Source organism: Apodemus sylvaticus, chromosome 7 (assembly GCF_947179515.1).
Source record: "Apodemus sylvaticus chromosome 7, mApoSyl1.1, whole genome shotgun sequence".
NCBI lineage: Eukaryota > Metazoa > Chordata > Mammalia > Rodentia > Muridae > Apodemus > Apodemus sylvaticus.
The window spans coordinates 71634477-71662022 of NC_067478.1; the positions used below are offsets into that span (position 1 = coordinate 71634477).

Consider the following 27546-nt stretch of genomic DNA (forward strand, 5'->3'; position numbering starts at 1 on the left):
ATGGGCACAATAGCACACCCCTTTAACCCCAGCACTTAAGAGGCAGAGGCTGGCAGATTTCTAGGTTCCAGACCAGCCAGAGTCTTAAAAAAAAAAAAAAAGATTCCTCAAAATGACCCTTTTAATGAGGCGGCGGCTTCCCTGCCTAATGTGACTAAAATCCTGCTCTGAGAGCCCCTAATGACTACAACTCCCAGAAACCACAGAACTGGACCACGACTCCCAGAAGGCCATGCGATCACTAGTTTTTTTTCTTGAGTCATTTAGAGCCGGAAAGGCGCATAGATACCGCGATACTTGAGGGTATCCTGGCGCTGGTGAGCAGTGGAAGGGGCGGGAAAGCCGTGTCCCTGGTCCCGCGGGGTGGGGCGGTGGGACTCGTGGCTGTGGGTCCGCATGGGGATCGATGTGTATGATGTGGGGTTCTAGGTGTGACCTCAGTCTCAGAGTTGGGGAATATGCAGCTGCACCTGTGCCCGCAGACATCATGCTCTATCCTTGACCAGAGTTGAATCTAAGTTTAAAAGGCGGCGCAATCAGGACACCCACACTTGACACTTAACCTTTGAAAAACTGCATCATAAGGTGCTCCTCCAAAAGATTTAGGACCGTCCCGAAATGCAAATTAAAAAAAAAAACTACGTTTATTTTGTAAGAGGGGTGGCAGTCACAACGTGCGTGTAGAGGTCATAGGACAACTTGCAGGGCTCAGTTTCCCCTGAAAGTCCTGCTCTCATAGTCAGGTCCTCGGGCTTGGCTGCAAACTACCTTACTGAGCCAGCTTGCCACAAATGGTATTTTAAAGTAATAAACGAGAGAAAGGAGAACTCTGGGAGTGTTTAGATGCTTAAACCCTAAACTCGCCAAGTGGCGTTTAAAAATTAAGAGGTAGGGCAGGTTTTGTCAGAAAAACTTTCGCCAACACTGACATTTAGAATATTGGAAGCCAGAACTAAATAATGGGCAGGAGAGATTCCCAGCTGCAGGAAGTGACGCGTGTTTGGGAGCTGGGGTCTTCTTCTCTCTAGCAGTTGAGAAGCAGCAGGACCGTGCTTCATCTTCCTGACATGTGCCCTCAAGAGGTGTACAAATGAAACTGCAGGGGCTTTAGAGTCAACATGCCTACTTCCGGTCCATTAGAATGCCAAGCCTTTGGACTGCACCCAGCATTCCTTAGGGGCAGTGCGGTCACACTTTTTTGGCTACATTCGTGCTCATTTTGTTACATGGAAATTGTAAACTTTGTCCTTGATTCAACAGAGAAGGAGGATCATAGCCACATCTCTGCTGTGTATGTGTTCTCTCTCTCTCTCTTAAATTCTCTCTCTCTCTCTCTCTCTCTCTCTCTCTCTCTCTCTCTCCCTCTCCCTCTCCCTCTCCCTCTCCCTCCCTCCCTCCCTCCCTTCCTCCCTCCCTCTCTTCCTCCCTCCGTCTCAGGATCTCACTGTGTAGCCCTGGCTTGCACAGAATTTATTATGTACCGATCTCAACTCTTAGAAATCTGTTTGTTTCTGCATTCCAAGTGCTGGGATTAAAGGCATGTGCCACCGAGCCGTACTTTTTCTTGAAATATACATAAGACTAAATGTAAGTTCTGTGGTTATAATAAACCACAAGATCAAGTAAAAATATGAAAAACATTTGTTCCCTGCATATGCAGCTTAGACTATAAGACTGGTCTAGAGCTGCTTAGTTGTAGCCCACACATTAATAATACAAGCGTCTCCATTGTATCTGTACCTCAGTCTATGAGGGTGGAAAGAAGAGTTAATCCGAAGTCCAAGGATGGCCAGGACTGACTCAAGCCCGACCCTGGGGGTTTAAAGGGAACATTGAGCCACATGATAAAATAAGCTTGTCTTTGGGTTTTTTTCCTCGGGAGGGTCAGTAGTGGTGGAATAGAATCAGATATTACAATGTTCAGCTCCTGGACACTGTAATAGGTCAGGGAATGCAAACATGTACAGCCTTATCTTGGTTAGGATGGCGTAGTCGCCATCTTAGCTGTCTGCCTTTCCAGGGGAAAAGGAACTGTGCTGGAAAATTCACGCCCTAAAGCATCGGAAGGCATGTTGTTAACCAGCTGGGAAGAAGCACAGATAGGAGCCGTTTCTACCTGTACAAAGGTTTCTCTCTTGCTACTGTGTTTTGGAAGTTAAATTTATTACATAAGCAGAGGATGTTTGCGTCTCTCGGAAGGAGAGAGAAAGTGCAGTTTTCGGGCTGTGGTTTGCCTGCATGGCTGGCCGCCCCGACCCCTGAGCTCAGGAATCGCAGCCTTTCAGTCAGAGCCTGCTGCCTGCTCGTCCACTCTTCTGTACCGCTCACAGTTCCTGTGAGCTCAGACTGTGCTGCTTACAGTCACCCTGACTGTGTTAATAAGTAAAAACTTTAAAAGTCGAAAGCCTTTAATAGGAACTGGATGGAGAAAGAGACTAAATTGGCTTGGAATTTGATCTTAGAGAGCAAACACACTCTTGCTAGCTGCTGCTTTCCTTGGGACTCAGGGTGAACAGATATGAGCTCTCTCTCTCTCTCTCTCTCTCTCTCTCTCTCTCTCTCTCTCTCTCTCTCTGTGTGTGTGTGTCTGTCTGTCTCTGTCTCTCTTTCTTTCTCCCTTCCCCTGTCCCCCTTTCCCCCCACCAAGAAGAATGGGTTTGGTCCTGAGCAGAGCTTGGTTCTCAGAACAAATGCTTTTTCCTGGGCTGCAGTGCCTTCTGTGGAGAATAGCTGAGGTGAGCAGTAGGAGTCCCGCCTCCAGTTTTACCGATGCTTTCCGTAACATGACTCTTAGGGATGCTGTCTTCTTGGGGTTTGGGGACTACACATGAAACTGTGCGTCTGTTTCCCAGGACTCTTCTGTTCTTCCGTCATTTGACTGAAGAAGGACAACAAGGTTGAGTGTTGACAGGTCAGTTTTCCTGGAGATTCAAAATGTGCTTTTCAAGAAGCAGTGGGGCTCAAAGTCAGAGGCAGGCGGATTTCTGTGAGTTTGAGGGCAGCCTAGTCTACAAAGTGAGTTCCAGGACAGCCAGTGCTCAGTTGCACAGAGAAGCCTAACTTCAAAAACCAAACCAAACCAAAAAGAAAAAATTAAAAAGGACATGCTTCTTGTAGAGCTGAAGAGATGGCGTCTGTTCTGCTCTCGTATAGAACCAAGTTCTGTTCCTGTCACTGTGTGTGCACCTGTGTCAGATAGCTCACAACTGCCCAGAACTCCAACTCCAAGATGATTGGATGCCTCTGGCCTCAGAGAGCACCTACATTCAAGGGCACAGACTCACGTGCACACACATAATTTAACATAATTAATAACAAAACCCAAACGCCTCTCACCTACCATGATGTGCTCTGGGAGAGGCAGAGAAGCTGGTCTTAGGCCCTGTGGACCCTGTCAGTTGTTAACAGTGCTCCCCAGACTTTGGGTGGGCTCATGTCTCTAACAAGCCTGGTCCTGGTTGAGGCTTTGAATTGTAGCGAGGATTCGGTTTTGGTGGTGGGGCTTTGGTAGAGAGAAGGCTCAGTGGTTAACAGCGCTTTTCTCCTGTAGAGGACCTCTGTTTAATTTTCTAGACCCACATGGCAGGTCGTAACCACCTATAATTTCAATTCCAGAGGACCTGACACCCTTTTCTGGACTCTCTGGGCACTTTACACAAGTGGTGCACAGACAGACAGACACACAATATACCCCCACACATCAGACATATATGCAGTAAAAATACCACACACGCGAACAGTGTCCATATACACGAGCAGTGGATATAGAGAGTAAATTTTTAAAAAGTGCTGGTGGGAGAGCTTTATTGGTGGGGGCTGTGCCTGGGGAACTAATCTGTGTTTAACCCTTTGAGAAGGGGACCTGACATCACCTCAGCTCTTACGGATATATGCCTAAACGTTGCAGGCAAATGACAGAGAGGCTCCTGTCGTTACCCAGGCCTGGAAGGGGCTGGAGCGACTGGGCTCTCCTTCTGTGGCTGACCTTGACCCTTCGGAGTGCCTCTTCTAAGGACGTTTTGTCCTGTAGAAAGAGCCACTTACTACCATCTTCTGCATTGACTCTGGCTGTACTGGAAGAGGCTTCAGAAATCAACTGTTCCTATGTCTTTCATATGAGTAAAGAGTTTTGGGGCGGGAATGATCCTGGCCCAAGATCACACACCAGGTCAGGAGTACAGTCTTGGGCAGGACCCGGGACTCCTGCTTCACAGGGCAGGTATAGTGTGCCGTGTCTTCACCCAGCAGACGATCAGGACTTCGATAGTGAGGAAAGAGGTGGGTGGTGGTTGATCTGGTCTTCTTTAGGGAGACTGCTGGCAGAGGCAGAAGCAAAGGCAAAGGAAACGGACATCTAACCCTTGAGAGATGGTTGGAAGGTTCAGTGGAGAAAAGGGCCATCCCGCCCCATCCGCAGAGTCCCTAAGAGCAGCAGTGCTGTCTTCCACCCTTCTCTGCCCAGAATTTGGTCCTTAGTGACTGTGGCTAATGGAGTGAGGTATGCCGGCCCAGCTGCCAGGGTAGAGGTCTGGATGTGAGCATCAGCCGCAGCATCTCAATCTGCTGGGGGAGGAGCCCTGTCAGCTGCCCCCGGGGAGTGCTCTGATGCTTTGTATTTGACTCTTAGAAGTCAGATTTATTTCAGAGCTTAGTTTGTATTTCGGAGCTCAGCCTGGTCTACGAGGATGGGACAGGGCTACGGAGGTAAGTCTCCTGGCTCCAGGCACACCCTCCCTGCCTGTGGTTCCAGTTCACTGGCATCCTGGCACCATGTCCTCCCTATGTGCCTCACCAGCCAGCCAGGCACCCCCAGTGACTCCCCTGCCTTCACCACTAACCATGACCCTCTCACACGTCACCAGCATTGACATTACTTTCTTACAGCAAAGCACCAGGCACTCACCACCCTTGACTTTCTGGCCCAGATCTGACCACGCAGCCTGACTGGTCCCTCCAGCTCCTCCCTCCTCAGGGCTCCTTAGCTTCTCCCTAACCTACCTGGCTTCTCTGCCATTCTCCTCAGAGCTCTCCTCTTTGCAGGGTTATTCTACTTGAAGTAAATCTCTTCCTGCCTGATAAAGTGCTCACCCTTCCGACTCAGGCTGAATGATGCCTTTCTGTGAGTCTCTAAGACAGTCCCTCACTCAGCAGCCACGGCCTAGGCGTGGCTCTTACAGCATTGTATGGAGAGGAGGCCTGATTTGACTGTCACACTGCGAGCTCCCAGAAACTGGGACTGTTAAAGCCCACAGCACCCCCCACCTCCACATCTAGATGGCCTAGGGCATACATACCACAATCTGTGTGCTCTCTGACTGAATGAAGAGGGCGCCCTTTATTCTGTTTTAGATTCTGAATCCAGGATTCCTCAGCCCCCGAAAGCCGCCAGACCCCACATGGAGCCGAAGGCCCCGTGCCCAGCCGCCATACCCTCAGTGGACAGGAAGTTCCACGTCCTTGTGGGCGTCACTGGAAGCGTTGCTGCTCTGAAGCTGCCTCTCCTGGTATCAAAGCTTTTGGACATTCCTGGGGTGAGTGTCCTCTCAAGATAAGTGTAGTGGCTTCTGCCGTTTCTGGGGCCAACTGATTTCTGTAGTGCATGGGGTTGCTTTTTGTTTTGTTTTTTTTCCTTAATCCTGGTGTGAATAGAAGGAGATCCTCTGTGCATGCTGATGTGTGAGGCACACAGGAGACAGGCTAGTGCGTAAGATCAGCAGAAGCTGGATGAAGTGAGATGGTGTAGGCGGGGCGTGAGAGACGGGAGAAGGGGCCATGACATGACCCCGCACACTGACCCTGAGGGTCCATGACGGCCTATGGTGTGGAGAAGGGCAGAAGGGTCTCAGCACCCCGTGCTCCCCTGGTCCCCTGCTCCCACTCTCATCCCTCCCTGAACTCTGAGGTTCAGCTCTCCTTGTTAGATACTTTGCTTGTTTCTAACATAGCCCCGGGGGCTGCTCGTTGTATCTCTTGTTTCAGACCTAATTCCCTCCAGTGTTCTTAGATACTCCAGCAGTCACTCCTGGGTGGTGGGATGGGAGAATTTTTTTCACCCTGTTCTTGGCCAGGTCACCTCAACTTTGACTAATTTTATATATGTGGATTCAGGAGCAGAAATTCAGACTGAAACACCTGCCTCACTTCCCCTGAATCCTTTGTGTGTCTGTGTAGCCTCCTGCTGTTCCTGTGTTCCATCTAATGACCACTGCTGTGGGTCGGCTCCTGTATATAAGAGCTCTTTCTCTTCAGTTTTCAAGTCTGTACAAACCCTCTACACACACACACACACACACACACACACACACACACACACCTTCTCTGCCTGTCCCAGCCTGGGTGGTTTTATTTCCTTTTAAACTCACTTGACATAGACCAGAAGCTTGCATTAATCTAATACTAGTTTTGTGGGCGCACACTTTAAGACACAGCCGAAGTTGCTTTTCCTTCCGTGTGTCTGAACAGCCCCTGAGGTGGCAGCCCACCTAGGAGGCTGTATCCTGCATATCCAGCAGAGGGCGCTTCTCTCACACAGATAACGGTTGTGGGTCCTTCCAGTCTGGGACTGGAAAGGCTTGTTTTTTCTTTCTACTAACTTCTACCAAGAATGTACCTCCTCTCTCTTAGTCCCTCCCTGCCCCCAGGCTGAAGTAAGTGATGAAGATGCCAACCATGCCACAGTCAGGAAAAGGGAGATTCTCACGGCTGCTCTCTGCTTCTTGCGGATCAGATAGAGCCTGGAGGGCAGAAAGCCTGGAAGGGAGTTTTGACTCTGTCACTGCCCCCTGGGGAGAGAGGCACTCAAACAGTTCATTTTCTCATAGCCCCAGAGCGAGCGAGTTTCCGGGTAGGAGGATGGATGAGGGTAGGGAGTCCTAGCCCAGGACACAGATGGGCAGCCTCGGAACACAAGGGAATGGCCACACCACCACTTCCTCCCAGCCCACGCATGTGTGGGCGTGAGGAAAGGACTGCTGCAGGGTGGCGGCTCCACCTACCCCAGGCTTTTTTAGCCTGGGCCCCTGGGAGGGAGGACAGGCTGTGTCTGGAACAGGCCTTGGCCTGTTCTTTCTCTGGCTGGGGTTGGAGCCCGAGTGAGGCAGCCAGAGGGCACTGAACTGTGGAGGCCTCTCCTTCCCTTGACTCTTGAGAGCTGGTCCTTCTTGTTTCCAAGTAGGGATGATTCCTCCTGCCCATCCCCCAGGTGTGGAGGTGGAGGGCAGATGGCGCAGTTTGACAGCAACTTGGCACAGAGCTTGGCACGTGGGAGCACTTAACAGTGTGTGTTTCCTGCCAGGCACCTCTCTTCTGCTATCTGTAAGGGCCTCTGGGCTAGCACACGGTTTGAGGTACTGAGGCCGCTGAAACACAAACGTGGGAGAAGCCCCTGGAAAGACAACCTTTGCATTAGTGATGGTCCTCATGCCTGCATCCTGAAGGTCGGCAGCTAGCTGAACCAAGCTTTGTCCTGTAGGGTTTCGAGGCGTTGGTAATGCCCTGTAGGCATGGCCCCCTAGCTTCTCTCCCTCCACAGCACTCCTCCCTCCAGTCCCCTCCCTAGGGGACTGGGCCTCCCAAAGCCCCTTTTATATCAGGGTCTTGGTCCCTTGAAGCTCATGTCCTCAGCTCTTTGCTGGGTCAGTCATTCATGTGAACAAAGTTCCCCCAGTTCTCTTAGGACAATCAGCTTATGAATCGTCAGTGAGCATCTGGGTGTGGGCTGTAGGTAGCTGGCCATTCTGCATACACACACTGCTGGTGTGCCAGCATGTGTTGGTGTCCTGAGAGAGCCACAGACCTGGAGGCTGTGCCATCACACCACAGGGAGGCCAGAGAGATGGCAGAAAGTGGGGATATGTGCTGGCCTTAGCTGATGACATGAGTAGCTGAGAGAAGTCACCTGCCGAGGAGCCCAGGAACCTTACTGAGAGGCAGAGGAGTGTGACTACAGGGCCGGGAGGGACAGCTCTTACTGTGAACCCACCTGTCAGCCAAGCATTGGGGCCAGGAGACATGAGATTGAGGACTTAAGGGTCAGCCTCAGTCGCAGGAATCCCTGCTTCAAAAAAATGATCAGGTCTAGAAACGTAGCTCTGGTGGTTGACTATTTGCTACTCTACACAGAGTCCTGGGAATTGTGATCTCCAGCCCACATAAAACCAAATGTGCCAGTGCAAGCCTGCGGGCCTAGCATAGGGGAGACAGAGGCAGGAGAATCAGAAGTTCAGGTCATCCTCAGATACATGTCCAGTGTGAGGCCAGTCTTGAGAGGGAAGAGGCATAGTGCTTCTTGACACTGGGACCCTGAGCCGTTTACTTCTATGTTTCCTTTCTCAGCCTTAGTTATTCATGCAGTGAAGAGGAGGCAGGTAGACAAGGGTCTCTCCTTAGGGTCTCTTTGGCACTGGTATTAGAAGATTCTAGACACGAAGGCAAAAGAGACCAGGACAAAGAATCTTTGGCCAACCTTTAATTGTTGCGTACTTGGACAGCAGTGCCACCCCAGCTGTCAGCTCAGTTTCACACCTTGGTGGGAAGTCTGGCTTGAACCTTTCAGACCAGTGTGGTGGGAACAAGACAGACACCATAGTTGCTTTTCAGGATAAGTGGGAGCAGGATTGAGCACCAAGGGGAATATCCCCCCCCAGAAGGAGCTGTGGTAGTCCTTGGGTTTACAGAAAGATATGTTTCTGGCATATCTGTCAGGACACTCGGGGCTGAAAAACAAGAAAGGGAAGACCCTGTTCATAGGTATATGAAGTAAATTCTGCCTCTCCAGACAGCATGTCTGTATACAGCAAAACGTAAATGCTCATAGCCTTCTCCTCACTCACAGAATGAAATCCCATGGTTGCAGAAGTTCACCCACGTACGAGGATGCCCACTGTAACATGGTTGATGGTTTCAGGAAAAAACTGAAAACAAGCGGAGGGCTCAGTCCACAGCTGTGGCCTGCCTGCCCGCCTGCCCTCCCGCCCCAGAGCAGCCGCTCTGGGTTACTTGCAGTGGTTTGGAACAATAGAGTGATCCCCTCCTACTTCTGTGGTGTACTCCTCAGGATGTTACCAAAGCACAGGTCACAGTCTGTGCCCCAGGAAGCCAGGTTCAGCCACCCATCCTCAACAAGATTACAACCACAAAACATAATGGTAAAAAGTGGAAGAAGATTTATTCAGTCTGGCCACATTGGGAAGAGGGGTAAAGAGATTCCTTTCCCTCCAATCTATCTGAGATTTCTATTTAAATAGAGGACCCTGGATTTGCATATCTAAGCAGTCCCAGCTAAAGTGTGGCCTGCCCACAATTGGTCACAATTGTTCTTCTGTGTGGCGGTCTGACCAGGGGTCCCTTTCCCCTAGGCTGGCCCAGGCTTTAAGCTTTCTCTTCTCCCAGCTTGAGGTTCCTGGGGGAAATCAATCACTTGGGGTCTACCGTTTGAACAGTCTGATAGCCAAAATAATATCTCTTCAAAATATCGTAATTCCTGCCAGGCCGAGTAGGAGGATGTAAGTGAAATAAACCACAGTGCAGACCATCCACAGGCTGGCCGCCTGGGCCGTAGCTTTTTGTAATAACTAAGAATGGTTTTTAAATGCCTTGCTTTTTTTTTCAGTGCTAAGAATCAACCCCACAATGGTCTCATGTATGCTAGATGAACAACCTCCTACTAAACTGCATCTTAAACCTCAGTTTTTACATTTTAAAATAGTTAATCAAAAGTAGCTTTAAAAAGTGATATTTTATGGCTTATAAAAGTGTCACGGATGGTGGCACATGCCCTTAACCCCAGCATTTAAGAGGCAGAGGCAGTTGGATCTCTGTGAGTTCTCCAGCCTAGTCTATATAGTAAGATCCAGGCCAGCTAGAGTTACATAGTGAGATTCAGTCCACAAACAAACAAACAAGCATACAAGCCGGGGGTGGGCTGGGGGCACAGTTCAGTTGGTCAGGGGCTTGCCTGCCATGCTCAGGTCTAGCTTTGACCCTCAGTACCACATAATCCTGGCACATCCCTGTACTCTCAGCACTCAGGAAGCAGAGGCAGGAGGATCTGAAGTGCAAGGTCATTTTTAGCTACATAGCAAGTTTGAGGTCAGCCTGGGCTACATGAAACTCAGACGGGGCTGGAGAGGTGATAAAGAGCCAGCCTGTCCCGTCTTACTCTTAAAAATCATTTTAGAGTAAAGACAAACTAGGTTCAATCCTGTTACTGATTAAATGTTTCTCAAGGATTGGGCCATGCCCCCCTCCCCCCTTCACTACAAATGGTCTGTACTACCCGTTCCAGGAATGGCAATAACGTCTTTGTTTCAAAAAGTTAATAACCATCCTGGAACCCTACCTTTGTTTCAAAAGGTTGTTATGGTTACCTTGTTATGACTACCTGTGGTTACATTCATTTTGCAGCTGTGTCTTTCAGGAACCCATCAGGACTAACTTGTTGTGTTCCTGTCATACTGGCTATTTGGCCCTCCAAATCCCCCATTGGTAAACCCCCTACCCTAGAACTGTAAAAACCTCATCTTCCTCACATCCAATGCTGACCTCTCGAACCTGCCTTAGGGGAGGCAGCCCATGCATACGAATCAAAAAGCTTGCTTTAATTAATTTGGCCATGAGGATTTGGGTCAGTGGTCTTTCTCTTCCCAGATTTAGTATTGACAATGGCCCAGTGGTTAAGAGCACGTACTGCAGGCCTTGTAAGAGCACTGACTGCTCTCCCGAAGGTCCTGAGTTCAAATCCTAGCAACCATATGGTGGCTCACAACCATCTATAATGAGATCTGACGCCCTCTTCTGGTGTATCTGAAGACAGCTATAGTGTACTTACATATAATAATCTTTTGTTTGTTTGTTTTTCGAGACAGGGTTTCTCTGTATAGCTCTGGCTGTCCTGGATCCACCTGCCTCTGCCTCCTAAGTGCTGGGATTAAAGGCGTGTGCCACAACTGCCCAGCTAATAAATAAATCTTTAAAGAAAAAAAGAGCACATACTGTTTTCCCAGAGGGCCTGAGTTTGTTTCCTAGCACCCATGTTGGGTGACTCACAACTGCCTGTAACTCCAGTTCCTGGAGATCAGCTCAGACTTCTGTGAATCCCCACACTTAAATGCACACGTACACTTGTGTTTGTGATTGTGTGCGCCAGGTTCATCTTTGGAGGTAGCTGTGGAGGGAGATGGACTTCATTTTGTGTCAGGGTTTTTTATTGCCTGTCCCAGCCAAGAGGCCCCGTGCTAAAGCTTTGACGCATTTCATTGTCTCACAGGAGAAGTGCATGGCGGATGGGCTTTGGGTGAGATGTTCCCCTTATTCTCAGGCATTAGAATACTTGGTCCATAGTTAGTAGCGTTCTTTGGGCAATTTAGGAGGAGTGGTCTTGCTGGAGGAAATCTGTCACTGGGAGCAGGCTTTGAGAAACTCTGATTCCTACTTGTGATTTAAGATGTGAGCTCTCAGTTTGCCCCTCCTGTTGCCGTGCCTGCTGACGGCTACTCTGTAGTAATGGTGATTGGTCTCTTGGTGATGGACTCTTACCGGCTGGAACGGGCAACCCCGATAAACCCTTCCTTCTCTAAGATGCTTTGGTCATAGTGGTTTATGACAGACGAGTAACTGATACAGCTTGTATTTCCTCTTTAAAGTCCTTTGATCTTGTGGGGACATTATCACATGCAGGCTAGGGACACCCGTCTCTGTGCTGAGACTTCAAGTGCTCCGTGGCCTCCTGTAACTGGTGGTGACCACAGTGGACAGAGCTGGTAAGATGTTTCCATTATTACCGTGAGTTCTTACTGGTTAATGTTTCAAGTTTATGGTTCTCCACTAGAGCAGCTGTGTCCCTAGGGACCATTGAACAATGTGTAGAGACAAGTCTTGGCTACTTGAAGAGGGCAGGGATGGAGAACATGGGATTGCCTCACACCATGACTGTGAAGTATTTCTACATAGGTTTCTTTGTTCTCTGCTATAGCCTGGACCAGACTAGGGCCCTAGAGTAGAGGCATCACTGAGAATTCTGTTTCATTGCCCCTCCCCTCCCCCAGCTTTCCAGATTCAGCAGAGAAAAAGGAAACCAGCCTCATGAACAGGTTTCAGGAAGGAATCTCTATAAATGCTAGACACAATGTAGACAACTTATGCAATCGTGTCTGGCCAGGCTTCAGTCACACCACACAAAGAAGTACCAGTTAAAAATACTTGATACAAGACCTGATCTTAAGAGGGATCTCGGTAGGGGACCAGGCACAGAGCTGGCTTTCAGGGTTTATGCCATGTGGGGAGATTTTAATGCCCAGCTCTGTTCCACCAGGACCCACAAGGATTTCAGAGAAAGCACGGGGGGGGGGGGGGGGGGGGGCACTTCTGCCTTCAGGGCATTTTACACCCTGCCAGGGCCAGGACTTTTTAGCATTTATTACCTGATGTGAATGAATGAATGAATGAATGAGTGAATAAATAGACGTGTGAGTGTGTGTGTGTGTGTGTGTGTGTGTATAAATGTATGAGTGTGCACGTGCATGTACGCATGTGTGTGTGTGCTGACCCAGGGCCCACCCAACCCTTGGCGCTCAGGACCTTTTTGCTAAGTGAATGAAGATGAAAGAACAAACCCCACAGGGCCGATGAGTCAGATCAAGTGGCATCTCCTTAAAACCAGAAAAACTAGCCTGGGCTTGCCCTGTTAGCACTGGGGGTGGGGAGGGCATAGGGAAGTCCTGCCTATTAGATGCTCTTCACAGACTCCTTAGGTGGACACATTGCCCCTGGAGGCCCCCTAGCAGTGTGGCTGTAAACCTTGGGAGGGTAGCCAGAGAATGGGCTGGCTAAGAAGTGCAGAAATCTTGAAGGAAAGATCTCAAGCAGAGTTGTTGCTTAGGGTAGGAGGCCTAAAGGATGCCTGGGAACAATACTAATTTGGGAATGTTTCTGAGCTAGCCCTAGGTAGAGCCTTTTCTTACAGCTGGCAGGAGGCTTTTGAAATTAGACTGGAGTCCTTTGATCGGACGTCCGGGAGCAGCTTTCCAAGGAGAGCATAGAGTGGAGAAGGTATAGACCCAGTGTTCATGACAACTGGGAAGTTCTTAGAAACGAAGGGCAAAAGTCCCTCACTGCATTGTGTGAGGTTGAGGCCGCCTGCACCGCAGGAAGTCTTGTCTTAAAGAACGAACGGTGGTGTGTGTGCCTTTATTCTTCACACTCAGGAGACAGAGGCAGGTGGGTCTCGGTGAGTTCCAGGCCAACCAGGACTGCACAGTCAGATTGCCTTGTTAAAAAAGAAAAGAGACACGAGTTCTGGAGGACTCACTGGGAACAGGCATGGCAGGAGCAGCTTTATTCTTAAGTGTGCATCTGCCTTCAGAGGCCAGAAAAGAGCATCAGGTCCCATAGAGCTGCAGCTACAGATAGTTGTGAACCGCCACGTGGATGCTGGGAAACCGACCCTGGGTGTTCCGCCAGAGCAGCAAGCCATCCTGTCAGGCTTTAAGTTGTAACTTAGATTTGAGACAGTATTTTTGATTTTAGGTATTAGGTAAGCACTTTGCGCACTTAGCCTACTCTCCTGGCCCTAGATGAGATCTTGAATGGACATCTCCCTAGACCCCTGGAGATGTCTGTCAGGCTGTTGTAACCAGTGAAAGATCCTGTTAGAAAAAGGCTGTTCCTGCTGGGACATAGCTTAGTCGGTAGCTCAAAGCCCCTTGTTGATCCCCACAACAAGGTAAAATGTGAGCGATGGTGTAACTACAGTACAGGCACTCAGGGAGATTAGAAGTTCAGGGGCATCTAATCTTGGACTTATTTATAGGATGTTCAAGGCCAGCTTGGAATACTTGAGACCCTGTGTCACACACAAAAGAGAAGGGTACAATCTTGATTCTCTTTTATCCCTCTTTCCTTCCTCCTAACATGTGGGCCCTGTGGAAAGTCTCGTGTCCTCAACCGACTCAGTATCTTTGGGGGCTCTGGGGGATACTGATGGTGGTACAGGTAGAAAGGAAACCAGGCAGAACAGCAGAATTAAGATTCTAGGAGCTGCCATGGACCAGGCAAACAGCTGCCTCTGATGAGTAGGTGTTTATGAGAAGGCGCAGGGGTGACCCGCCTGATTGCATGGATGAGGACTTGATGGAGTTCTTTCGTGCTGATTGCCAGCCCCAGATGTGCTGGTGGGAGCGGGAGCGTGGCCAGTGCTCTGTTGTTGAGCATCTTCTGAGACAGGCAGGGTCTCTGTCTCAGGCTTCTCCAGACTTCCTGCCACTGTTTCTCCTTTCTCTCTCCTTGCTTTTTCCTTTCCCCTTCCTCCCCGACCCTCTTTTTTTCTCTCTCTGTTTTTGAGACAGGGTCTTACTGTGTGCCGCAAGCTAGTCTCGAATTCGTGCTCTCTGCTCCAGCTTTCCCAGTGCTGAGACTCTAGGTATTGTCACCACACCTGGCTTATTAAACAGGTTTGACTCTTTTCTTTTTGTGTTTGCTTGTTTTTAGCTGCCTTTTCCTGTTTTTCCCTTGTGGAATTTATTAGTCAGATTCCCCTACCCCCATTGGTCTTCTGATTTTTCTTTTGTAGTTTTATTTTATTTTTTTATTTTTTTGTTTTTTTTGATTTTGGTTTTTTTCGAGACAGGGTTTCTCTGTGTAGCCCTGGCTGTCCTGGAATTCACTCTGTAGACCAGGCTGGCCTCGAACTCAGAAATCCGCCTGCCTTTGCCTCCCAGAGTGCTGGGATTACAGGCGTGTGCCACCACTGCCCGGCAGTTTTATATATTTTTCAAGCATACACTAACCCCTAACTTTGCATTGAGTTAACTTTATTTATTTAGTAAAAATTTTAAGATTGCTTTTTGGCTCTTGTCTAAGAGTCTCACTGTATAGACCTGGCTGGTCAGGACTCGTTAAGTGCATCAGCCTGGTCTTGATCTCTCAGAGATCCTGCCGCCCTGCTACCTAAGTACTGGGATTAAGGATGCGAACCACCATGCCCAGTGCACTGAATCTTTTTTTTTTTTTTAACTTTGTATTGATTCCCTGAGAATTTTCTCACACTCTCACACACCCCATCCCACCATCTCCCAGTCCTTCCTATCTCCTTCCACCCATACAGGCCCCCACACCCTGCAAAGAAAACAAAACGAGATAGAATAAAAAGAAAATCTTGTCGTGGAAGCTGCACTGTGTCATGGCCTGTCATGTATCTCCTCTTGCAAATGTTCCTTGCAATGAGTCATCAGTCTGCCTTGAGCCCTCTGGCCTCTGCCACACCATCTATACTGGATCCTCAGAGGAACGTCTCCCGGATATCCTGCTGTTACCCTGTGTCGTGGAGGTCCTGCAGCTTTGGATCTGCAGAACCAGCCCTCTCACAGGCTCCAGCAGATCATAGATGGGGGAGATGTTGGGACAGACCTACTCAAAACCCTGGATCTGGGCCTGGGAGGCAGCTGATCTCTAGTCAGCCCGGCAGCTCTCCTGTGCCCACAGCACCAGGGCCAGCTCTCCAGCGCTGCCCATGCCAGCTCACCCAGGGCTCAGACCAACGGGCAGGATCAGCTCTCTTGCTCTCAGTGCTGGGTGTTCGCTTACCTGTGTCTTTCCAGCTCTACTGTGCTGCCCAGGCGAGGTGCAGGACCCAGGTGAGGGGGCAGGGCCAGCGCTTCCAGGCTCACCTACACCCCTCCACAAAGGGTCCGCTCTACTCTCCAGAGGAGGTACATCGAATTTCTTATTTCTTTATAATTTTAATTTCCCAGAGTTCATTTTGTTCTCTGAATAATCTTTTAAAAATAGCACTGTGGAGCTGGAGAGATGGTTCATCTGTTAAGGCACTGGCTACTCTTGCAAAAGACGTGGGTTCAATTCCCAGCACCTACAAGGATAGCTCATAACTGTCTATAATTCCAGTCTGGAGTGGGGGGAAGAGGGGTCTGCTTTTCTAGCCTGAGAAGGCATTGCATGCACGTGGTACTTGGATGTACACACAGGCAAAAAACCCATACACAGGAAAAGAAGAACTACAGCACTGCAGTACTGTTTGCTGGGTGCTTCCCTCAGTGCTGAGTTTTCACCCTGCACGTCTGAATTTCTGCATTTAGTTGTTTAATCTTGTTCTCTAACCCAGAGGATTTTCTTCAAATGTCCGATGTTCTTTAGCTGTACCTAGTTAGCCGTGAGAAGCTGGGTGGAAATGTCTCTTCATTGCCGAGACTCAGTTGGGAATGAAAGATTCTGCTGGGGGCCCTCAGCATTTAGTACCTCAAAATTTCTTCCCTGAAATTCCCTAGCAGTTCAAGGGTCATTGGGTTTTCCAGAAAAGCCGCCATGGGTCTCCTGCCTGTAGACACAGTGTCGAGAGCTCAGTTGGGAAGACAGAGAGCTGGCATTCCTGTAGAGGACTCGGAGCCCAGGCCTTTCGGCTTCTGTTTGACAGCTCCGACGGCTGCTGCGCTGGGCTGTTCCTCTGCTCCTGGGCTGTCTCCCTCCTTTCCTCGGGTGGGCTTGTTTCCGCTGATGTTCTGGGTCTTCATCTTTGGGCTTCTAATCTCATCAGCTCACGCTTCCCTCCACTGTAATTTCCCAGAAGTGTGTCGCTGGGTCATAACTGCTGTCGCTCTCTCCTCTGCCCCTCAGAGTTTCGTTTACTTTACCTGGCCGAAGCCTTATTCTATTATTATTCTATTTATGGTACTGAATATCAAACACAGGGCTTGTAGAAGCCAGGCAGACACTGCCACTGAGTTATACTGCCAGCTCTTTTCCTTCTTCTTTTGAAACAGAGTTTACCAAGTTCCCCAGGGGACTTCCTAGCCTCCTGTCACAGCCTTGGAAAAGCTGGGTTGTGGGCATGTGCCACAGTACCAGCTTGAATGAGAATGTGGTTGTTTTTTTAGATGTATGTTTATTTATCTTGTATGTGTGCATACATTGCATGTATGGAGAGATCAGAGGACAACTAACTCCCTACTCCCTAACCTCTTCTCTTCCCAGCCCCCCCCCTTTTCCCCTTGGACAGTCTCACATTTCCCTGGATGGCCTTGAACCAGACTTCACTATTTTGCCAAAAGTACCTTGAATTTCTGATCTTCTGTCCACACCTCCTGAGTGCAGGAATTGCAGGTGTGTGCCACTCTGCCTGGTTTTATGCAGTGTGGGGATCAGACTCAGGGCTTTGTGCAAGTGAGACAAATACTCTACCAACTGAGCTATATTCCCAGTCCCCTCTGGTTTTGGGACAGTGTCACTATCTAGCCCAGGCTGGCTTTGAACTCATAATCCTCCTGCCTCTGCCTTTGAGTGCTAAGATTGCAGGTATGTGTCGCCTCGTGTGGCTACCTCTGGCATCGTATTTAGTACTTTCTACCTACTGTGTCTTCTCGCCGCTGCTTTCCCCTTTCTTTCCTTTGTTCTGTAGACTGAATTCTCTTCTCCTAGTTGGAAAGCTGTGTATGGTTGAGTTTGTGCGTCATTCTCACGGTGTGACTTATTCAGCCCACACTTGAGCTTCTCATTGTCTTGGTCCTTGCATGCCCTCCCCCCTCCCTGCCTTGGTTGCTCCAGACTGTACTTCATGTCTGGGCTGGGGGTGGGGCAGGGTAGTCCTGCCTGTCAGCCATTGCTCAGAACTGGCAAGGTTATTCCTGGGTGTCTTAGAGAGAGGCCTCCAACTCTCAGTGATGGTATGGTTTAAAGCAGTGGTTCTCAACCTTCCTAACACTGTGATCCTTTAATCATGGTTCTCATGTTGTGGTGACCTCAACCATAAAGTTATTTCCTCTGCTACTTCATAACTGTGATTTTGCTACTGTTACAAAGTGTAATGTAAATACCCGATGTACAGATGGTCCTAGGTGACTCCTGTGAAAGGGTTGTTCTATGGGCAAAGGGGTCATGACGCACAGGATGAGCACCACTGGTTTAAAGGCTACCTAAAAACATCCTTGAGGGTTTGTGTAGGACTAGGATGGTAAGTAGAGAAGTGAGGCAGAGGGACAGGTCAGGAACTGTGGAAACTTTAGATCTGCAACTGCTCCTCAGCCCTCCTCTCTGAGAGGCCTGCTTTTTGCCCCAGCCTGGCTCTCAAGAGTTGCACGGAGCATGGTACCCCTCAGCCTCCTGGCCCCTGCTCTGTACAGGGGAGAAACAGCCAAGGGAAGGGGTGGCAACCTGGCTGTGTGCCTAGAGGCAACCTGAATCACCAAGTTCTTATCAAGCAGCAGGGTGGATCTAGCAGGATTGGGGCTGTCAGGGTTTCCCCAGCAGCCAGGAAACTGAGTTTCCTTTGTAAGGTCTTCTGATTTATACAGTCATTAAACCTTCAGCTTAATGCTGCCCAGGCTGCGTGCCTGCCCGCGGTCAGACATTGCGGCCTTTGCCCACAGCCACGGTTGTCAGACGATTCTTTCTGTCACCCTTGACTGGTCTTCCTCCTTGATGAGTGTCCTTTCCCGACTCAGTGCTTTGCCACAGGTTAAACAGGCCCCTCATTTGCGTTGTACTTTTTCAGTAATAGACAGATGGGGTGAGGACACTCATTCTCCCCCACATGAGGGCACAGACTTTTATTTTCCCAGAGCTTGTCTACAGCCTGAGGCCCCTTCCCACACCCAGGCCTGAAAGTAGGTGAGGGGACTCTACTGTCTTATTGGAACATGGGTTCTGACACAGTATGTGTGCACTAGCTGTCAATGCCTTGTTCTGTAGCAAAACAAGCTGTTGGCACAGAACTTGGACCTATGAGCCTGGTTGGCCGGCCTCCGCTGCCTCCGGCAGGCTTGTGTTCCCTTCCGGCCTCCTCCGCTGCTTACACACCCGAGGCAGGCGGTGCCTCATCGCTCAGCAGCCCCTTAAACAGGGAAGTGAGATGTGTGCACCTGGCAGGGCCTGACCTTTGAGTGACAGCGGAAGTACTGTGTAAACATGAGGTTCATTGCTAAGGGAAGTCCTGGTCAGCGCCAGACTGTGAGGAGAGCGTCCGCCTGCCCTGGCCCTCAGGCTGCCTCCCCGCCTGCGGCTCTAGTAACTTTTCCATTTTTTCTCTTTTTTTCCCTCCACTTTCTTGGTGACAGCTGGAAGTCACAGTGGTCACAACGGAGAGAGCCAAACATTTCTACAGCCCTCAGGATATCCCTGTCACCCTGTACAGTGATGCTGATGAATGGAAGGTCAGTGCGGCCATTGCTTTTCTTCCAGCAGGACAGAGCTGTCTTCCTTGCAGCCTGTGGCCCTGGCTGCTGGAGCACACGGCCTGGGCTCAAGTCAGTGGTCAGGGCCATCTGGGTAGAGGCGATGAGGAAAACATCTGTCTAGCTCCTGGCCTGTGGGAGGGAAGCCTGTGGTACTGCCTTCCTTAGGCAGAGCTCAGCTTTGGCCCAGTGCCCTGGGTTCTGTCCTTGTACTTATCTGGGCTGACGAAACGACAGAGGCGCTCTGTTCCCACCACCCCCATCCACATGGCCCTCCTGTCCAGAGTGCCTCACTTCCCACGGCCACCCCGCCCGCGCCTCTGCCCTCCTGCAGAGGGGTGGGCACCAGCGGAGTTGCCAGGCGAGCCAGCAGCGCGGAGTGTGGGCCTCCTAGGACTGTCCCGCCAGGAGGCTGAAACCCTTCTCAGCCTCGAACATTTCTGGCTGAGCTGCTCTCCGCTCCCTCCCCCTCCCCCTCCATGTCTCACCGCCCCAGAGCTCCTCTCTGGCTTGGACAGCCCAAGCATCCGCCTCAAGCAGACAGGCCAGGAGTTCCCTGCCAGATGTCAGTTCCCTTGAAAACCAAACCATAAAGGGAATACGCTCAGAGAGACAAGGAGCGTTTGTTTCCTCAGGCCTGCTTTCTGTCAAGCTGCTGGCTCCGTGGCCAGTGCTCGCCAGCTTCTCCATGGAAGGCCTAGGGAGCTGGAGCCGGTCTCCTTGGCTTTTCCAGCTTACTGTACCTGGCCTGTGTGGCCAGCCCCTCCCCATACACATCCTGAAGGTGGCTGGATGGGTGACCCCGTTTCTTTCCTCTGGCAGATGTGGAAGCGCCGTTCTGACCCGGTTCTCCACATTGACCTGCGGAGGTGGGCTGACCTCATGCTAGTGGCTCCCCTTGACGCCAACACTCTGGGGAAGGTGGCCAGTGGCATCTGTGACAATTTACTCGTGAGTGACTCCTGGGGTGTCTGTTCTCTCCAGCTTTGCTCCCAGTTTGCTGAGCTGCAGATTTCACTGTACAAGGAAGTTTGTTACTGTGGGGTGCAGGTTGTTGAGCCCCCTCTGCGTCTGCTCTTTAGCAGGGAGGCTAATGACGTGGGCCAGTGGACCATCTGGCTTTGCTGGTGGTATCTGGGCGTGTCCACCTTCTCCTGCCCCCAGTGGTCAGCGGGTGCCTCGCCCTCCGCCCTGGCTCTTCCATCATCCTTCCTCACAGGCCGCCCTCTGCATGCACCTCCATTGTTTTCCCTGCCTTTCCTGCTTCCCCGTCGGCCCCTCCATCCCAGCAGCAGCTAGAAACACACGGGAATACTGTGAGAAGGCTGCTACTTCCTCATGGGTCTCACATACTTATTTCTCTGTAGTCATTTTAGCCCCAAAGCTAAGACCCGATTTTCACATCTGTCAGGGTAAGCTTGGGGGGAATGAGGAGGGAAAACTAGGTGAGAAGTGATTGCCAGACTGGCTTAGGCCTCTGAGACCTCTTGGGAGCTGCTCCCTTAAAGAGCATCTGCCTTTGTTTCTGTGATAATCCTGGGAAGGCGTGGTCACCCCTCCCTCCATTTCTTGACCTTTTACCTCTCATGTTCTGGAGGCTTCTACTGAAGGCGCAGGGAGTGCTTGCTCTGGAGAGAGGTTTGTGATCCCCATGCAGACAGGAGGAAAGTTCTGTGATGAGCACTGTAGTCTCAATTAGCCCATTAGTCTCAGGAGCCTGCTTGGTGCTAGGCACTGAGTAGGTCTTTAATCATACTGCTTGTATGTGGTAGGAAGTAATTCTCTCTCATAAACATTTATGTTTGTGTTTGTGTGTGCTTGTAGGTAGGCATGTGTCAGACTTTTGGCAGTCCTGCCTCTGCCTTCTGAGTACTGGCATGACTAATGTGTGTTACTCAGCTCGGCTTTAGAGTTGAAAATGCTGAAGAAGTGAATATTGAAGATGCCTCAGGAACTTTAGGATATCACATATGATGGGGGCCCTTCATCTGGGCCCTGTGGCATAAACCTGTAATCCTGGCAACTCAAGAGACTGAGGCAGGAGGATCAAGATCGCAAGGCCCGGTGGGCTACAGAACAAATCTTTAAATAGAAAGTAAAGAGGGCTGGGGCTATAGCTCGGGCAGAGTGCTTGTGTGTGAGTGGGAAGCCCTGGGCATACTCATTCCCCAGGATGACAACGGGCAAAAGAAAAGCGGACATTAGCATTCTTGTTTGCTTATGAGGGCGCTCCTAGCTCCTCTTCTGGGAAGCTGCTGGTGACCTGAGCATCGTTAGACTAAGAATATTGGATGGGAGGAACACCACCCTGATGTGTGGCCAGGAGCAGACTGGGAAGGACAGAGACACAGAGCTAGGTGCATCATGGTCCTCGCTGCCCAGTAGGACTGGCACAGCTGAGCAGGGCACTGGTGCGGGGTTGCTCAGCCATCTAGCCTGCTGTGCTCCTGTTGGGAGAGAACACACTCACCTCACAGCTGAACCCCAGCCGTTTCTCAGGCTTCCTTCTACCCTCTGAAAACTCAGGCCTCCCTCCGTGTTGTTGATGTTTTGTTATTATATGCCTGGCTTTCCCTCTTTTAAAACAGTCTTGAACTGAGTTGGAGAGATAGCTCAGAGGTTAAGAGCTCTGGGTGCTCTTTCGGAGGACGGGGGGTCTGATTCCTAGTACCCACATGGCAGTTCACAACTCTGTAACTTCAGTCTTGAGATCTGACAGCTTCTTTTGGCCTTGGTGGGTACCAGGCACACATGTGATACACAGGCATACATGCAGTCAAAACACGTAAAACAACATAATCTCATGTAACCCAACTGGCCTTGAAGTCCTGATCCTCTCTCTTCCTTCCCCAGGGACAGGATTGCAGGCATGGCCTGGGGCCTGGCTCTTTTCTTCCAAGCTGGTACACCTCTGTCTTTGAGGTTCTCCTTCAGAATTGGCTGGACAGTGAAACACATTCCCCAAACTAACCATTTGGCACAAACAGTTTCCCTTGAAGAAACGTCTGAGACAACCTCTAGTGTTCCGGCTTGAGCTGTCAGCACCCCCGGTGGTACAGCCACTGCCTCCTCAGTAGGCATCTTCTTAGAGACCTGAAATGAAGCTCAGCCTGCTCCCTCTTTCCAGACCATCCTGTCTCCAGCGTTGGAAAGGTGCTGGAGAGCAGTGTGCTAGAGGCCCTCAGTCCTGCTCTCTCAGCCCTGGGGACGCCTGGGGTAGCTGTCTCCATCTGCTCTGGCCTGGCTTCTATGCTAAGCTGTCAGGTCCAGAAAGAGGGGTTGGCACCCCAGGCTGCCAGTCTAGCACAGTGCTAGTCTCTGGACTGGGATCCAGCCATCTGCCCTGCCTGAGCAGATTCCCAGGGGCAAGGCTGAGGCACCCAGCATGGTGCCAGCCTCTTGGCTGTAGGAGCCGGTGTCCTCTTCTCTTCCTACTGCTAGTTGCTTCAGAGGAGTTGTGGCTTGTCCGGGAAGCACTGAGCTGCGAGTCAGACAGTTGGGCAGCAGCCCCGCTGAGGGCAGACAGCTTGGGTTTTTGCTGTGGTCAGCACGCTCTGTTTTGAGGGTTCTTAGAGCCCAGCCCCACCCTGTTCCTACACCACTCTTCAAGGGTCCTTTCTAGAGTTGCTTATGACTCCTGTAAAAGCCAAGCAGAAATGTAATGGAAAGTGTCCACTCACAGCCAGGTTGTCTTCTTGAGAGGATCTGGTGGGGAACCAACATTGATGCCTAGGATGAGGCAAGCAACCAGACTCGAGACTATTTGCTGTCCCAGGAGAGGGCAAGGGCACTGGGACACGCGGCCGCTGGTCTACTTTCTGCACCTCTCCTTCTTCCACATGGACTCTTTCTGGGCAGGGGTGTCCCAATTGCTGCCTCCCCAAGGGGCTCTCGGGAGGAGGTGCTGGTGTACTCAGCACAGGAAGCCTGTTTCTCTGGGAGGCAGTCCTTGGCCTCCCGAGCCTGTGCCCGGGCTAATGGAGGAGCTGCTGCTGTGGAGTCGGGACCTAGTGCCAGGCTCTCAGCCAAGAACGCTGGAAACTTTTGCATTTCTTCTGGGACCTGGGGGTCCCCACCTCTGATATCAGCACTTAGGAAAGCAGGGGACCAATAGTTGAAGGTCTGTCTGTTACATTGCCAGTTCAGAGGTCAACCTGGGCTACATGAGATTGTGCCTCAAAAAAAAAAAAAAAAAAAAAACCCAAAAACCTACTACTAAACCACACCACCATCAAAAACATTCAATTCTTTTTAATTAAAAAAATATTTTATTTTATTTTTTTATTTTATTTTATTGAGACAGGGTCTATGTAGCCTTTGATGGCCTAGAACTTGCTATGTAAACCAGGCTGGCTTCAGACTTGGAGAGCTGTGTATGCCTTTGCCTCCCTAGGGCTAGGAATAAAGGAGTACACTACAATGCCCAGCTTTTTATTAAAATAACATAGAATAAAACGAAAAGATAGGGTCCTGGTGTGTATCCCAGTCTGACCCTGCACTTGAGAGTCCCCTGCCTCCCCTCCAGAGGGCTGATATTGCAGGCCTGTGTCACCACACCTAGCCTTCAACCATGGCTTGATTTCAAGCTTGCATGACTTCAGAATTCACAATCTTAAGACTCTGAGTTGGAAATCAGGAAGGGAGGGAAGGTCGAATTGGTCCAGCTCTTTCAAAGCTGTTCTGGTGTGTGACCTGGTGGTGTGGCCTGGCTTTGGCAGATGGGGAGGCTGCCCAGTCGAAAGGGTCGCTGCACAGGACCCTGTTTGTATCTGTGTGACCTTGGACAACTGTTTATCTCAGGGAGCTGCAGCTTGCTCTATGAACAAGGGACAATACCTTCCTTATAGGGCTACAGTAAAGCTTCTTGAGATAATGGATGAAGAAAGGTACCGTGTGCTGGGTGTTTTCATTCTCAGAGTTTATTGGCCTAGAAGGAGAACTGTTGCTGAGTAGAACGTGAACAGTCTGGTTCTTAGCTTCCCAGTGAATAGTGAAGCTGGCCTCCTGTCCCCCGGGATTGTTTCTCTGCCCTTCAGGTGTGAGCCTGTGTGGAGGTTAGGCTGGTGGGCAGGGAGAGTGCATACAGGATGGAGGTCTGTCGGAAGTATCTGGGTCACTGTGGGCGCTGATTGGGTATCTCCCGTGTCTAGGACCAGCCCTCCCCCAAGGATGCAAGAACAGATCTCTGTAGATGGGTAACCCCCCTCCCCGCCCCCCCCCCCATGACCCCTAGGCAACAGCTGCTCTGCTGACTATGGCAAGGACAGTAGGGAGGATCTGAGGGGACCGAGAAGGGTTAGTAGGAAGAGCATCAGCATCTCCCCCACCTCTTTATAGACCTGTATCATCCGGGCCTGGGACCTCAGCAAGCCACTCCTCTTCTGCCCTGCCATGAACACCGCCATGTGGGAGCACCCGCTCACTGCACAGCAGGTGGGCCAGCTCAAGGCCTTCGGCTATGTGGAGATTCCCTGTGTGAGCAAGAGGCTGGTGTGTGGAGACCAAGGTAGGTGCCTTACCACACACCCCAAAGCTGAGGGAGATGCTCTGCTGTGGGAGGTGCCTCTGGGTTCTGTGGTCAGTGGGTCTCTGGCCCATTGTGACTGTGGACAGAGCTGTTTTTTGAGCTCAGCTCTCTCATCTAGAAAGGGATAGAATGCTAATTCTTGTCTCTCAGGATTGTTAGGCTGAAGTGAGACAGTATGTGTGAAGCGTCTGGTGGAGCCCCTGGCAATAGAACACTGTTAATGGACTGACTCCCGGACCTGTCCTGGGCTATCTTGAAAGGGATATGATAGATTCAGCTCAGGCAGAGCTGGACCTGTGCTTCCCAGGCTTAGGATGTGGGCAGAGAGCACAGGGGAGATCTGAGTGGTAGCTGCAGGCAGGGTCAGCTCTTCTGGTGCCTCTTAGTCACAGTAAACTAACCTTCCAGGTCTGGGAGCCATGGCTGAAGTGGAGACCATTGTGGCTAAGGTGCAGGACGTGCTTTTCCAGCATGGCGGCATCCTTCAGAGTTGACCTGGGATTTCTGTCCTGATGCTCCTGTCCCCAGTAATTCCAGCCTGAGCTGCTGAAGAAGGATATCGGCGCAGTATGAGCGCCTGAGCTTGCTGCCGAGGGCTAGCCTGTACCTTCTTGGAATTTCCCTTCAGTCTAACCCTCCTCAAGCTACACGGAACTACAGACCCAGGTCTTACTTTCTTTCAGCCAGGACGTGCCTGCTTCCTGGAGGCCCTCCCATTTCTTTCTGGGATAGCCCCAGTGGACTAGGCAAGCACACTGCTACTGGAAGGGTAATTGAATGACTGAGGGACCTTCTGCCTGGGAGTTGCTTTCAGCGCATCACGGCTGAAGTTGGGCATGGAGGCTCACACCTGTAATCCGAGCACTCAGAAGGCTGAGGCAGGATTGCTACAACTCTGAAGTTGGCTTGGGCTACATAATGAGCCAGGCCTGTGAGTGTGATAGCCTATTTCACAACAAAATCAACAAGAAGAAACCCCATAGCTCAAGATCCCCGGCACAGCAGGCTCCTGCTCAGGCCCTGGAAGCTCCCATTCTTTGGTGCCCAGGTGCCACACACAGTTAAGAAGTCTGTGAGGTGGCCAGACACTTCACATTTCCCACAGACTGTGCTGAGAGTTGGGGCACGAATGGTTCCGGGAAATAAAGAAAAGTGACCCTGTAGGACACTCTGTCCTTCTGTACATCCTCTCTGTGGCCTCAGAGGTCAGGGGCGTGGCCATGTGAGGCCAGTGAAGGTTCCAGCCTGACCACTGACCAGCACGCCCACACTCCTGTGCAGTCTCAGAGCAGACAGCACAGATTCAGACCTCAGCCCCACCACTTACCCGCTCCAGACCCTGACTGACCCTCGCTTCCCATCTGCAGGATCACGCGTCCATCGTAGAGCCGCTGAGAGGATTACACGAGGTAGATGTGAAAAGTGTATTTGTCTCTTACACACAGACCCACACATGTGGCAGCAGGTGCCTGAAGCCAGAACCCCATACAGTATGACGTCTCCCTTTACATACATAACCTGTGACAAATGTTATTTTATAAATTAGGCCCAGTAACAGATCAGCAACAATAACAAAATAGAACAGTTGCTCACTTTGTTCTGTAATAAACTATTTTCCATGCTGAAAAAAAAAAAAAAAATAGAACAGCCGGGCAGTGGTGGCACACGCCTGTAATCCCAGCACTCTGGGAGGCAGAGGCAGGCGGATTTCTGAGTTCAAGGCCAGCCTGGTCTACAGAGTGAGTTCCAGGACAGCCAGGGCTATACAGAGAAACCCTGTCTCGAAAGAAAACAAATCCAAAAAACCAAAAAAAAAAAAAAAAAAAAAAAAATAGAACAATTAAAAATATAACAGGGTCTGGCAAGACGGTTCAGTGTGTGAAGGAGTTTGCCACCCTTGTGCCACCAAGCTTCACAGCTGGAGTTTAACCCCTGGGATTCCCATGGTGGAAGGAGAAAACCAGCTTCTGAAAGGTGACCTCTGACCTCCACCTCCACTCTCGCCCTGACTGAGACAGGTACTGTTTGCACACGTACACACATACAAAATAGATATAGTAAATATTTAAAATACGATTTAAAAAATTGTCTCTTAGCAACCTCAACATACAATTTTAAAATTGTATTAAGTTGAGAACTCAGACTTTCTGTTGTTGTTTTGTTTTCTTGCGATGAGGTTTCTCCTTGTATCCGTCCTGAACTCCCTCTGTGCCAGAGCAGCTTGGAATGCAGAGGTCTCCCTATCTCTGCCTCCCAAGTGCTGGGATTAATAGTGTGCACCGTCACACTTGGCCCAGTACATAAAGGGAGGCTTCAGTGTTTCTCTGGCTTCCCCGAGTTGTCTGCGTCCCGAGTGAGTCCCGGGCTGTTACCGAGGGAAGGTTGCTGGAGCACAGCGCCATGCTCCTGGGGTAGTTGATGTGTAACGCTGCTGAGGTGCTCACTGTTAGTCAGATTCAGCGTGGACACACTGGACTAAGTGGTGATTCATGCCTGGGTTGAGATGGAACAGGAAGTGTGGTATTCCATGCTTCTCAGCACAGTGTGTGACTTAAACTATGGATCGTTTTAATAAACTTTGCTATTTCAGACAGTGGTTGACCAAGTAACAGAAAGCAACATTGCAGGTAAGTGGAGACTTCTCTAACCCCTGTGGAATACCAGGAATAGTAAACGTCAAAAAAAAAAAAAAGTGTGAAACCTGTGAGTACATACATCTCACAAATGCACACGAGTGTGAAGAACTTCCCTAACATGAACTGAACAGTCCATCTCATGTTTAGGGAAATAAGCCCCAGATCCTACGCTGATACCTTACAGAAGTGACAGGAAGCCAAGGGGGGG

At 50.4% G+C, this 27546-nt stretch overlaps 1 protein-coding gene across 1 annotated transcript; it reads left to right on the top strand.

Moving 5' to 3' along the window:
* Positions 1 to 262: 262 nt before the first annotated feature.
* On the top strand, positions 263 to 27291 carry Ppcdc (phosphopantothenoylcysteine decarboxylase). The gene is made up of 6 exons (XM_052188251.1): positions 263 to 317; positions 5350 to 5531; positions 19059 to 19154; positions 19998 to 20126; positions 24513 to 24681; positions 25111 to 27291. Exons 2-6 carry the CDS (start codon positions 5397 to 5399, stop codon positions 25194 to 25196), a joined length of 615 nt encoding a protein of 204 aa, XP_052044211.1. The 5' UTR covers positions 263 to 317; positions 5350 to 5396; the 3' UTR covers positions 25197 to 27291.
* The last annotated feature ends 255 nt before the right edge of the window (positions 27292 to 27546 follow it).